General features: G+C 46.7%; 3 protein-coding genes across 6 annotated transcripts in view; 2 read left to right on the plus strand and 1 right to left on the minus strand.

Annotated features, from left to right (window-relative positions):
- Positions 1-2,473, plus strand: part of CELF5 (CUGBP Elav-like family member 5) — a 36,923-nt gene extending 34,450 nt beyond the window's left edge. For 2 of the 4 annotated variants that reach the window (XM_085562478.1, XM_021540135.4), the window contains one exon: positions 325-2,473. The gene's annotated coding sequence lies outside the window, so the exon portion shown is untranslated. The remainder of the gene's footprint in view (positions 1-324) is intronic. The other 2 variants (XM_085562477.1, XM_021540134.4) reach the window with 1 other exon arrangement.
- Positions 2,474-2,950: 477 nt separating this feature from the next.
- On the minus strand, positions 2,951-7,804 carry LOC110475766 (hydroxysteroid 11-beta-dehydrogenase 1-like protein). Its single transcript, XM_085562482.1, is given in 9 exon segments — positions 2,951-3,255; positions 3,419-3,433; positions 3,506-3,553; positions 3,555-3,666; positions 3,988-4,081; positions 5,064-5,155; positions 5,531-5,642; positions 6,787-6,917; positions 7,573-7,804. Coding segments are annotated over 9 exon segments (849 nt in total). The 5' UTR covers positions 7,658-7,804; the 3' UTR covers positions 2,951-3,095.
- Positions 7,805-8,633: 829 nt separating this feature from the next.
- MICOS13 (mitochondrial contact site and cristae organizing system subunit 13) lies at positions 8,634-11,893 on the plus strand. The gene is made up of 4 exons (XM_021540139.4): positions 8,634-8,692; positions 9,846-10,002; positions 10,751-10,802; positions 11,227-11,893. Exons 1-4 carry the CDS (start codon positions 8,664-8,666, stop codon positions 11,322-11,324), a joined length of 336 nt encoding a protein of 111 aa, XP_021395814.1. The 5' UTR covers positions 8,634-8,663; the 3' UTR covers positions 11,325-11,893.
- The last annotated feature ends 210 nt before the right edge of the window (positions 11,894-12,103 follow it).

The raw sequence follows: 12,103 nt of genomic DNA on the forward strand, positions 1-12,103 counted from the left end.
GGCTTTTGACTGCCTATAAAGGTATTAAACCCCTGTAGTTTTCAGCTGTTACATGGGCCCAGAAGTTAGTCTGCAAACAATGCTTTCTGGGGTAAGAAGAGACAATCCCACGATTCACAGGGTTCACAGAAAAGCAGAGAAGAGGTGAGACCCTTGAAGGGCTGCTGTCCAAGAGGCAGCTGCTGCCAGCCTACAGATGGGGAGGAGGGCTGATCTGATTTGGGTCAGAGTCCTCCATGTTTAAGCAGCAGCAGCTCAAAGCCTGAGGTTTGCACAGATGTCTTCCTAACCTCCCAATTCCCTCCCTCCTCAATTTCTGTTCAGGTGAAGGGAAAGTCCAGAGGAAGAATTTCTGCTTCAGGTTGATTTTCAGAGAGGCCAGTAAATTTATCGACTCTTTTGACACCACTCCTTTCCTTCCTCGGCTTCCCACCTTACCCACCCCATCTTCCTCCTCCCCTCCTCTCCAAGACATGCAATTAAAGAGAAGGCTCAATATCTGCCCAGGAGGAAGATTCTTGCCACGCCTGGACTCGCATATTTGCTGCTAACGTGGTGCAAAGCAAAGGGACCAGCAAACCAGCAGCCCCTGGGACACAGAGCTCTTCCTCTCGGGGTGTGGCTGGAGAACATGGACCAAGCAAACCCATGGTGTGTCTCTAGGTTACTGCAGTGATGTGTGGAAATTTACTTCCGTCCCTCCCTCCCTCCTGCTCTGTTTCTGGCCCTTTCATAGATAACTATAAATATATACAGTCTCTATTTTTTTTTTAAACTAGCTCACAGGACCAAACTTTTCCATTCAGAGACTGATTGCTTGCAAGAGGTATTGGAAATTAGGGGTTTGCCTTTGCAACAGTGTCTTCTCAGCACGCACTGCAGATAGGCCTGAACGTTTTGGAGAGAGGGAGCTGGGGGTGGGTTGGGGAGAGAGAGAGAGCGAGCACATCTCTGCTCAACGCGAGCAAGAAGAAGGAGAAATACATTCCTCCAGGATTAGGACACAGTCAGCTGCTCAGCTTGAGTCACTCATCCACCTTAGCACCAGCCTGGTTTAGGATCTGGAGAGCTCTGTCTTACCTTTCCAAGGGCTTCTGCAGACAAAGCTCCTGGGATGTGGTGCCAGCCCCTACCCTGAGCACTCCGTGATTAGGCTGAAAGCACAGGAAACCAGTCCCCTTACTTAGAGGAACTGCACTGCCTCCCCACACATGGCACAGATCCGTGTTTCACAGCTCTCCATGGCAACTGCGTTTTCTTGATGAAGGCAGGAGATGAGGGAGTGTGAGCAGATGCAATCTCCAGCGCAGCTAGAGAAGGCTCCCAGGGGCTGCACACTGCCTCCCTGTGTTGGATACCAGCACTGGAGAGTGGGCAGTTCTCCTTGCAGATGACACAGGACATTTGCTCCCTCTGAATTCAGCAGGAGGACTCTCCTCGTGCGCCCGCTGCAAAGCTTTTCCCAGCAGATGCAAGGAAAATAGGAAGAAAGAGGGTTCCATTCTGGAATTTTCCCCCTCAGCACCCCCTCCAAGAGACAGATTATACATTATGCAGCATATACATATATATATACACATATATATGTGTAGGGACAGCTCTATACACTATATACACAAACTCTAAAGCACAGAATGTAGTTCAGAACTGGATTTAAAAAAGATCCCCTGGGAGTGGGGGATGCGTGTCATCCTGACAAGGCACATCCCTTGAACAGTTTGGAACAGTCTCTTTGAGTTTCTACAAAAGTAAGGAAAGGAAAGCAAGGCAGAACAGACCAACAAACCCCAGAGTGATTAGGAATGAACGATTTCAATATTCCAGAGTTTGATAAGGTACCACAAACATTGGAGTGTGTGTGAGGGTGTGTGAGCACATTGAAATAGGGACAAGAGAGTTGGTGGGGCAAAGTTGGTGCAATTGATACTGAAGTGAGCTATGGGGATTTTGGAGATTCTCGGCCAACTCTCATTCTCCTCCAGTTTGCCCTTTGTTCAGGTGTTTGTGGCACAGTCCTTCAAGTACCTTCAGATCTCCTCAACCACCCTTCTGTGTCTGACGCTGAGAGTTTATGAGAGGTGAATGAAGCTGTGAGAGTCTGTGTGTTTCTATAGTCCATGTTTACTTATTGTAAATACCATTTTTATACTTAACATCTATTATGTATGTGATTTGTATAATGTACTTTATTTCTGCTACAAGTAATTTCATGAAGTTTAAACTTAGTCTAATTTTGAACAAAACAAAAAAAAAAAGAAAAAATATGAACAAATGCAAAATGGGAAAAAAAGGACTTTGGGAATCCTAGGTCAAGCTGGTTTAAAACAAGCATTTACAGTTTCTTCCATCACAGTTACTGATGTGACTGTACAATGTTACAGGTGCGATACAAGCTTTGTCAATGTCAAATTCCTCACTCTGGTCAAAAAAAAAATCCTAAATTTATTTAATAAAAGTTTTACTTGCTAAGTAACTGGGGCTCTCCTTCATGTTGTTTGTTGCACCTGCTTTTAGGTAATGCTTACACTTGAAGACATTGCCAAAGCCCTGGGCTAATCTAACAGGTCACATGGGGTCAGCAAACAGGCCTTGGCCCACAGAATCCAGGGGACCAATATTTCTTCACAGAGGAAGCATCAACACATACCACCAACACATTAAAAACTTGTTTAATATAAAATAGAGATAAAAATTCTACTTAGAGGAAGCAAGGGGAATCTAAAATGAAGTAGTGGAGGAGGATGTCCCCGGAATGTACAGCCATTCCAGGACATCCTGTGCAGACAGACAGGGAGGGGTTAAAGCTGGGGCTGAGCAAAGGCTGGATGCAGTCAAAGGAGACTGGTGAGGCTGAAGGAGGAGGGGAGATGGGAGGAGGGCTAAGGCAGAGTGAACAACGGGAAAGGTCTCTGACTGATGGGTAGCAGCAGCAGAACCATGGCTGAAGCATGATTACAGACCATGAGTCTGTTAGGAAAAGGGGACTTTGCCACCACTGCTGCCCTGCTCCTGCTTGACACCAGTGGTTGAGAGGGATGCTTAGTGGGACGGCGGGAATGTGATTAGAAGGGCTATAGGATGAGACCGGGCACCCCTCAGGGACTGCTGTAGTTATAGAAAGTCCGTAGCACGCTGTTCCCGCTGCTGGGGAACAGAGCCCAGAGGCAGCGGAGCTGCTGCAGCCACCGCGGGTAGAAAATCTCGTGCGCCCGGGTGGCTCCGCCCCGGACGATGGCGAGGAGCGGGGAGGCTGAGCTGCACTTTGCCCCTGCAAGGCAACGGGCACAGGGTCGCTCCAAGCCAGGCAGCCCCTGCTGGGGTTCGAGCTGGGCACGCTGACCCCACAGGGCTCTGCCTGCTCCCGTTCCATAATGAACAACCCCTGTGGTGTGCCCAGGCAGGTTCACTCTCCCCAGGCAGATGCACACACCCTCTTGGAGAGAGCTGCTGTGCATACTTTGGCATGTTTTCTAGAAGAGATGCATTCCTGCGGAGAAACACATACCTGGTGCACTCCAATGCTGACTCAGTATCAATCAGGCCCAGGATGCAGTGTGACAGACACATCTTTCTTCTGCATGATGAGCTCATGGCACAGTGAACTGAAAAATCCATCCAGTGCAAACTTGGTGGCAGAGTAAGTGGTGAATGGAGTGGGCATTTTCCCTGGAAAGGGAAAAGAAAGAATGGAAAACCCCAGGAAACTGGGTGTAAGGAGGATCCATGGTGAGGGAATCTGGGAGAAGATGCAGGCTTTGTCATACAGTATCAGCTCATGTTCTGTTCAGGTGAGTCTCCCTTTATGTAAGTATATTAGAATACTATTACTATATTATTATTTATTATAATATTATTATATACTATTAAAAGCACAGTTTGAAAATGTATTTAGGAGTTGAACAATAGAGAAATACGAACAGTACTGGGAATAATTTTTTCCACAAGGCCAAGTAATTTTTTCTACTTACTCCAGGCAAAATCACCAACCTGTGAGGGAAGAAACAACCACCAGAGCACCTCTGTTCTTCTCCAGGGTGGGAAGAGCTGCTGTTGCAAGAGCCACGTAACTAAAAAAATTCACCTGGAATAATAAATGTAGACATTTATTATAAAGAAGCAAGAGGGTTTGGAAGCGTGAGCCAAGCAAGTCAGTAGAGTGATCAGAAATGGAAATGAGCATGGTTTGGAATTGCCTTCTCAAACATCAAATGAGAAAAATCATCTCTATAGATGGGGACAAGCATTGCATCCATGAGTCTTTCAGATTCCAGAAGAAGATCCAGAGCAAAGGTTATGCCTGGGCTTTAACATGCAGATTTCCTGACAAGATAAAATTAGCTGTCCCTGCTTTTTCTTTATGCTATTCTTTGCTCTGCAATCCCTACCAAAGACACCACTTTCAGTTTGCTACGTTTCTTGTAAGTTTCCTTGTAAGCTTCTCTTGACTGAGCTCAGACTACAATGAGGCACAAAATTCAGCATCTCTTCAGAGCTTGACTGCTCTCAAGAATTTCTTACCTATGTTCCTATGTTCCCACACTCTAGCAAAAAGACTCCTTCCAAAATGAAATAGAAACTAGTATGACCCACCTGAATGAAGAAGACTGAATCAAGAAAACAGCTCTTCATTTCCATGGCCCCAAAACCTGGCACCAGAGTGATTCTACAGGAAAACTCTAAATCTGTTAACAGAGACTCAAATGGCAGACACCATTTCAAACAACTTTGTGTTCTGCAATTGTGTACATGCCATAGACTAGTAGGAAATGCTGGCTGCTGACTTAGAGACCTTCCTGAACTAAACACAACTGCCTGGAACTACCCATCAATCCCAAACTCGGCTAAAGGGAGGTAAGAAGGACAGAAGGAAGAAGTCTGAAGTTCTTCCCGAACATTCCTCTTCACAAATGTACAACATCTGAGCAAAACACCTCTCTAGCAACAAAGCCTCCAAACTGCTTGTCTCAACCATTGCCACAGATGTGGATTTGCCTTGGAGCTTCCCAAAGCTGCTGCAGGAAAAGCCAGGCTCACCCAGTTCCAGGTGAGCTGGGCAGCCTCACCGGCATGAGCCAGCAGGTGTATTCCACATCTCCAGCCCACTCCTGGAAGCAGTTGGTGCTGGCGTGGTTCAACACGAGGTAGTCCAGGCCCCCTTGGACAGCAGGAAAAGCAGTCACACAGTCACACAAGGGGCCCATCCCCTGACCATCAATCGGGGAGCTCAGAAATGCCAGGAGGGCTCAACCACTCCCTCAGAAGGCTGGAAGTGCTTTACCATGAAGACAGATTAAATATGCCCAACTGGGAGCAGCTTTGACTGCTCCTCAGGAATAGAACTGAAAGGAAAACTGATTTTAACAATAACTCCCTGAAATGATGTTTCAGCATGATTCAGGCTCAGAACTTAGTTCTGGTGGTACATCTACGACCTTAACACCTTTCTCAGTTGAAGGAACTGAAGCAGGAAGCTCCTAGAATAAGAATTGTACTTACACCTGAAAGCCAAAGAGATGCTCAGGATGCTTACCCAGCTTTTGGACAGCAAACTGAACCATCTTTTCAGGCTCTGAAGGGAAAGACATATCTGCAGCGATATAAAATATTTTCTTTGCTCCAAGTGTCAGGCATTTCTCCACTACCTTGAAAAAGAACACATCCCAAAGATTAAAATATTTGGAAAAAGATTAGGGGAAAAGGGCACCATAAAGCACATACTACAGTCAGTGAGAGTTAGTTCTGGACAGAGACACACTTTAATTTAAAATTTACTGCTGTTTGGGGCATGGAGAGCTCATTCTGCATCCAGACTTTGAATCTGCATCCTGCAAGGAGTTGCCTCTATTTAACTGTCTGCTTAAACGATCTACTTTGGGACAGGATCAAGATTCACTGAAAAAAACCCCAATCTTCTTCAGGAGAAATCTTCTGGAACAAGAGTTATGCTTTACATTAAGTTCTTCTCTTTTTTCCAGAATAACTGGAAAAGAATTCATGTTTCATAATTCCTTTGCTATGTTGAGTGTGTGAATGTGCCTGGCATTATTTTAGCTATTTGCTGAAATAATGCCTTCCAGTCATTAGGAACTATTATTACACTCACTGTCCCCAAGTCACCTTTTGCACCATTTCACAGTGAAGATCCTTCCTTGGAAGTCACACATCTCCACAATTAAAGAGTTAACCTTTCTAAATATTTTCCATTTCATAAAGATGGAATCTCATCTGTTGGAGTTAGTCAAAAAGCATTTAACCTATAAAAAGTCTTGAGTTTTTAACAAAACAGCTACAAATAGAACAATTTGGACTCTGAAAATCTGGAAAATATTGCACAAGAATTGTAGTTCATGGAGTATCTCAAATCGAAGAGGACCCATAAGGATCATCAAATCCAAATTCCTGCTCCTCACAGGATTCCCTCAAACCAAACTTTATCATTACGGATGTGGCTCAGATATTCCTTGAACTCTGACAGGCTTGGTGCCATGACCACTGCTCCCTGGGGAACAGGGAGTGATCACCCTCATAGTGGAGAACATTTTCCTAATGTCCAGCCTGAACTTTCCCTGATGCAGCTTCACACCATCCCCTCATATAAATAAATGTTCAGGCAGTTAAAAGCTCAGGCACTGTATTTGCATCTTCTTGTACAGGCCAACTTCTCTTCTGGGTTTATGCTTAACAGTTCTGAAGGAAAATCTATCATGCTGACAACTAATTTTTTTGTTGGTTTAGTAAAAGCCCAAATCTCTCATGTCTTCCCCCATACAAGGATGAGGTTCTTACCTTCTGCAGCACAGCTTCCCTTATGTCAGTCAACACAATTTCAGCCCCAAATCTGGCATAATGATATGCTATCTGCTCTCCAATCCCAGCACTGGCTCCAGTTATGAGAACACGGGCACCAGACAGGCTCTCTTTTTTATGGGAAAGAGAATAAAAGATACAGAAGTAAGTGAAGAAAGAGCAGACGAGCTGCCTTAAATACTAGCAGAGCTTTAAAGAAGAAAGATGCACCCACCTAATTGCTCAAAATTCCTGGTGCTTCTCCAAAACTAGAAGAGGCAGGACTGGTGATGCAATGACATGATGATGCCAGCTAGCTGTGTCACAGGGCCTAGCCTGGGTTGCTAGAACAAAATCTTTCAAGAACCAAGTTGTTTTTCACCTTCTGAGAAGCTGTACAACATAAACCAGGCTATGTGCTCTCTGCATATCATTTACTCATCAGTCTGGAGACACATCAGCCCTCTTGTGCCAGGCACTGCACACCTACAGAAATGGTTCTTGACACCAAGGAATTTACAACCAAAACATAAAAAGAGCAAGGCAGTAGCAAAGTGTCATTTTCCCCCCACAGAGACAACAGGATCCTTGCTCTTAGACCATTTTGTCTTCCTCTTTGTTTCAAGTATCTCTTTGTTTCAAGTTTCTCTTTGTTTCTGGGAATGAAACATTGCTTTGGGGCAACCAACTTTAGTAAGACTACGGGTAGGAATGAGACCATCAGTCAAATTTTGGAAATTAAACCTCTTCCCTTGTGTAACTTTTATTTCAGCTTGGTGAGCCTACCTGGGTTGAAGTCATCTTTCCAGAAGAAAGCTATGAGCCTAGCTACAGCCCCTGTAGCACAAAGCACTTTTCCAATTGGCTTCATATCCCTCCAAGCTGTGAGGAACAAAGTGAAGTCTTGAAGCTGAGCACTTCAGCCAAAATAATACTGTGTTCTCCTTCCTCTGATTTCTGGAGCCGCCCTGGGAGAGGCACGTAAAGGGTTTTGTAGAACCAGAGCCCGCCTGAGGGGTCTCTCCCCCGGGAAGGATCTTTCACCGGCAATTCCCGCAGCGCTCTGCATTCAGAGCCAGCCTCCACACACCGCCAGACCACAGGAGAGAAACCCCCCCGATCTTAGTGGCTAATCTTAGAGAACTCTTAATTCATTAAAGACTGATGACATCTGGCAGCAGTGACCCCAAAGCAGCCGGATCTCGGGAGGGAGGCGGCGGCAGCGCCCACAGGACGGAGCCTTGTCTGGCTAAGAGGAGCAGCGGGCTGAGCTGCTCCGCCACCGCGCTGCGACACAGCGCGACAAGACGGGCGGCGGGGACAGCGCCACAAAGGCGCAGGAGCCGCGCCCGGCCCCTCACACCCTCAGCCCTGTCCGGCCCCCTCACACCCCTCAAGTCTTGCCCGGCCCCTCACACCCTCAGCCCTGCCCGTCCCCTCACGCCCCTCACGCCCTTAGTCCTGCCCTTCCCCTCACGCCCTCAGCCCTGCCCGTCCCCTCACTCCCCTCTCGCCCTCAGCCCTGCCCGTCCCCTCACTCCCCTCTCGCCCTCAGCCCTGCCCGTCCCCTCACGCCCCTCAGCCCTGCCCAGCCCCTCACTCCCCTCACGCCCTCAGCCCTGCCCGTCCCCTCACGCCCCTCAGCCCTGCCCGTCCCCTCACGCCCCTCACGCCCTCAGCCCTGCCCGTCCCCTCACGCCCCTCAGCCCTGCCCGTCCCCTCTCGCCCTCAGCCCTGCCCGTCCCCTCACTCCCCTCACAACCTCAGCCCTGCCCGTCCCCTCTCGCCCTCAGCCCTGCCCGTCCCCTCACGCCCCTGACGCCGGCGGCGCGGGCGGGGCCGCGCGCGCACGTGACGGTCCCGGTGCCGCCGCCGCCATGGCCGCCCGCCTGCTGCCCGTTGTCAAGTGAGTCCCGCGGGCCCTGCCCACCCTCCCGGCCCGGCCCGGCCCGGCCCGGCTCGGCTCGGCTCCCCCGCACCCTCCGCACGGCGTTCCCCCCGTGCTCCCCGCGCCTCAGTGCTCACCGCTGTCCCCGGCCCGTCCCCAGGCCCGCGGCCGGCCCTGTCCGTGGCTCTGCTGGCTTCACTGCACGCCCTTGGCCTCGCCTGCCCCCGCAGCTCCCCGTGTGTGTTCGTACACGCCGGGAGGGCCCTGCAGCTCCCTGTGGGCGGACATGGACGCGTAACAAAACCCGGGAGTAGCGCGGGGCTCGAGCTGCTCGTACACCCACAGGAAGTGCGGAAGGGTATCCTTGGGAGCCAACAGTGCATTTTAGCAGAAAAATCGCTTTTCCCCGAAATGCGTGTGAATAGACGACTTTAAAAATTGGTTCGCTCTTGTCAGCTCTATTGTATCTGTCCTACTACTGCAGTACCGCTGTCTGCCAAGTTTTGGGTTGTACAATAACTTTGGCTGTTTTTTTTTAAAGGGAAAACATTCCTCTGTGTATCTGAGAAAGTCACTTACCTCCGATCTCTTATTTAGAATGGAAATGCCAATAAATGCCAAATACTCTCTTCCCGTCTTCCCTTTTGTAGGTTGCCATCACAGCAGTAAAACTGGTAACTGCACATCATGCAGGAAACTTTAAAAGCCTTGGCAATGCAAACACCATGGCCAGGTGTTCACTGAGCATAATAAGATCTTGGTATCTGTCAGATTTATTAGATAAATATCAGATTTATCAAGAAGAACCACATTATTAACATGGATGGCTCGCCCACTGCAGAATTCTTTAGTTGCTTTCAGCAGAGGAATATGCCAGTGATTCTCAGGCTTTAAAAAGTGGCACATGTTCTTGAGGAACTTGACACTTTCTTATTTTTATATTGAAAACCAACACTGATAAAATGTGAATTAGAAGTAGTTTCAAGGGGCTGACAGGCAGTAGTTGTCCTGGGAAGGCAAGAAACATAGGTAGGTATTTTTCTGCTGATTTTTACCTCCAGTAAGACATGAGATTTCTTTCCTGATACCCTCTTTGGCAGTCACAACCACTGAAAGAGATGCACTGATGGTCAGAACATGAACTGAACTGTTCTGCTTCCAATTCTTTCAGGTTTCTGATCAAAGGAGGCCTGGCTGGAGCTGCTGTGTACGTGGCACATGACCAGGGGCTGCTGGGCAGTGGCATAGAAGGTGCTGAAGCACTCAGAAAAGCTCAAGAAACGCTGCCTCCAACTATCCAAGAGTGGACAGATTACCTGGGCTGGGAGGTAAGGGCTGCTCGGGTGATCCCTGCAACACAAACATCTCTGAATCAGGAAGAGAAAATATAGGGGTGATATTCTGATTCTGGTGAGCCTGGCAGGAGTTTTACTGCTGAAACTGGATTTCACATTGCAAATATTTTGAAGAGGATTGAAATGGAAGGCGAATAAAATGCTAAATTTGGGGCAGAGACATTGCTCACAGATGTTATTTCAAAGGAGAGGGGTAAGCAGCCTATGCAGGGTCAAGGGGGGGAATTGCAAACATGCTCTGGGAGGTATTTCACTATGTAGTTTTCTTCTGAAGGATCCTACTTGTTTTTAAGAAAAACAATGAAAATATTATCCTCCCATTTTTTCACATTGCTAACAACTCAAGTTGAATTTAAATTGCTTGAAGAGGCCCCTCCTCTATGAGTAGCTCTTAGTTTTTAAAATCCTCAGAAAATAAGAAACCTTTGCTTAAAGTTTGAGAAGATTCTTCATATTACAAACAATTATAAACTAACAGAGACACCCAAGGAGATGATTTTTCAGGAGCACCTAAATAACATGTTCTATCTTTTGCACCTACTTTATATTGCAGGAAAGAGCAAAGCCCAGACTTTAAGCATCATGTCTGGTCACTTTTGAGGCTTATGGAGAGTAGGCACCCAAGTATTTTTGAGATCTGAGGTCAAGAGGTTTTGCCAAGGTGATGTGAATTCCAAGTGAAACCCCTCAAGTGCTGATATTTTCTCTCTCTTTTTCCTAGCTCCCACCCACTCCAAAAATTGACTTTTCCCTCTCTGCTTACTGGAATAAAGGTAAAATAACTGCTCACTACCTGATTCTGAGCTCAGTCTTTGGCTTTTCAGAAAGGATGAGCATTCCCATTGCTATTATAATTTTAGGCATTTTTGCTTGAATGCCAAAGCCTGTTATAAATACCTAGTAATACACAGGTTTTATGGTGTAGCAAAGAATCTTTATGTAATTGTGGGGAAACACAATCCACAAATGACTGTGACATGTCCAGAACTGTAACTGTGGCAAGGCCAGAAATAAAACAGGACTTAAAGAACTGAGCTCAGTCCTGTAATTGTCTTAGCTCATGTACAGACCCTGAAGTTGGAATTTCTGTGTCACAAATGCTCAGGGTTTAAAGAGATTTACAGTGGTGGTGTTGGAAATCGGGAAATTTGGCTTGAATGATGATCTTGGGGTAATTCTTCTCCGCTTTGCTTGCAGGGGTGCACAGAGTCATGTCTGCCTTGTCTGTAGCTCCCACCAGGGCCTGTGAATACACAGTGGAAGGCTGGAAATACGTGAAGGATCTTGTGAAATGAACAGGATTCTCAGTCCACCGCTCTGGAGGGCAGCTTGGCTGTGTAAGGGCTACAATAAAAGACTTCGGTGGAACTTCCATTTGTATTTGGGTTGGTTTTAGCCTGCAGAGTGGAATAATTGCTTTGTCTTAGCACTGATCCAAGGCTCCAGGAATCACAGATAGTTGTGATGAAGTGATGGCCATGTGCTAAGAACAGCTGTTCTAAAACTTAGAAATGAAATAGATTATCCTGAAGCTGAATTAATCTTGAAGGTGAATGCCATCTAATTCAAACCAAGCCAACAAGAGTTCAAAAAAAAAATTAAAAATCCAAGGTTACAGTAAAAGATGCTGTAAAAGATGGCCTAGGAGGATTATAAAAGTACAGGGGAGAGTAACTGATCAAAATTTATCTGCATGAAACCATTTGTTAGCTTGCACTATGCCCCAATTGGCAGACTGTGCACATTTTCGTTTTAATGTGGATGAAAACTTTCACAAGGTCACTTTTCGGTCACAGCCCAAGCAAATGTAAGGAGCACCAGTGGCCTGGAGGGCACCACTTGTAAAATAAAAGTTACAAATTGATTCTGTGTTTTTAACCCTCTTTGATAGGATTGTTACAATTACAGAATGTGCCAAACACAGCTGCAGAACAGGAAACAGCAGGAGGAGAGATGAGTCCTTACAAAAGTCAGGAAGCAAATATAGAACATGAGGATGAAGAAGGATTTGCAGTTTTGTTTCCTTTTTTAACAAATAGATAACACGATGAAGCCAACTGCCCATAGATTTCAG

This window comes from Lonchura striata, chromosome 28, assembly GCF_050655825.1.
Source record: "Lonchura striata isolate lonStrDom1 chromosome 28, ASM5065582v1, whole genome shotgun sequence".
In the NCBI taxonomy this organism is placed as follows: Eukaryota; Metazoa; Chordata; class Aves; order Passeriformes; family Estrildidae; genus Lonchura; species Lonchura striata.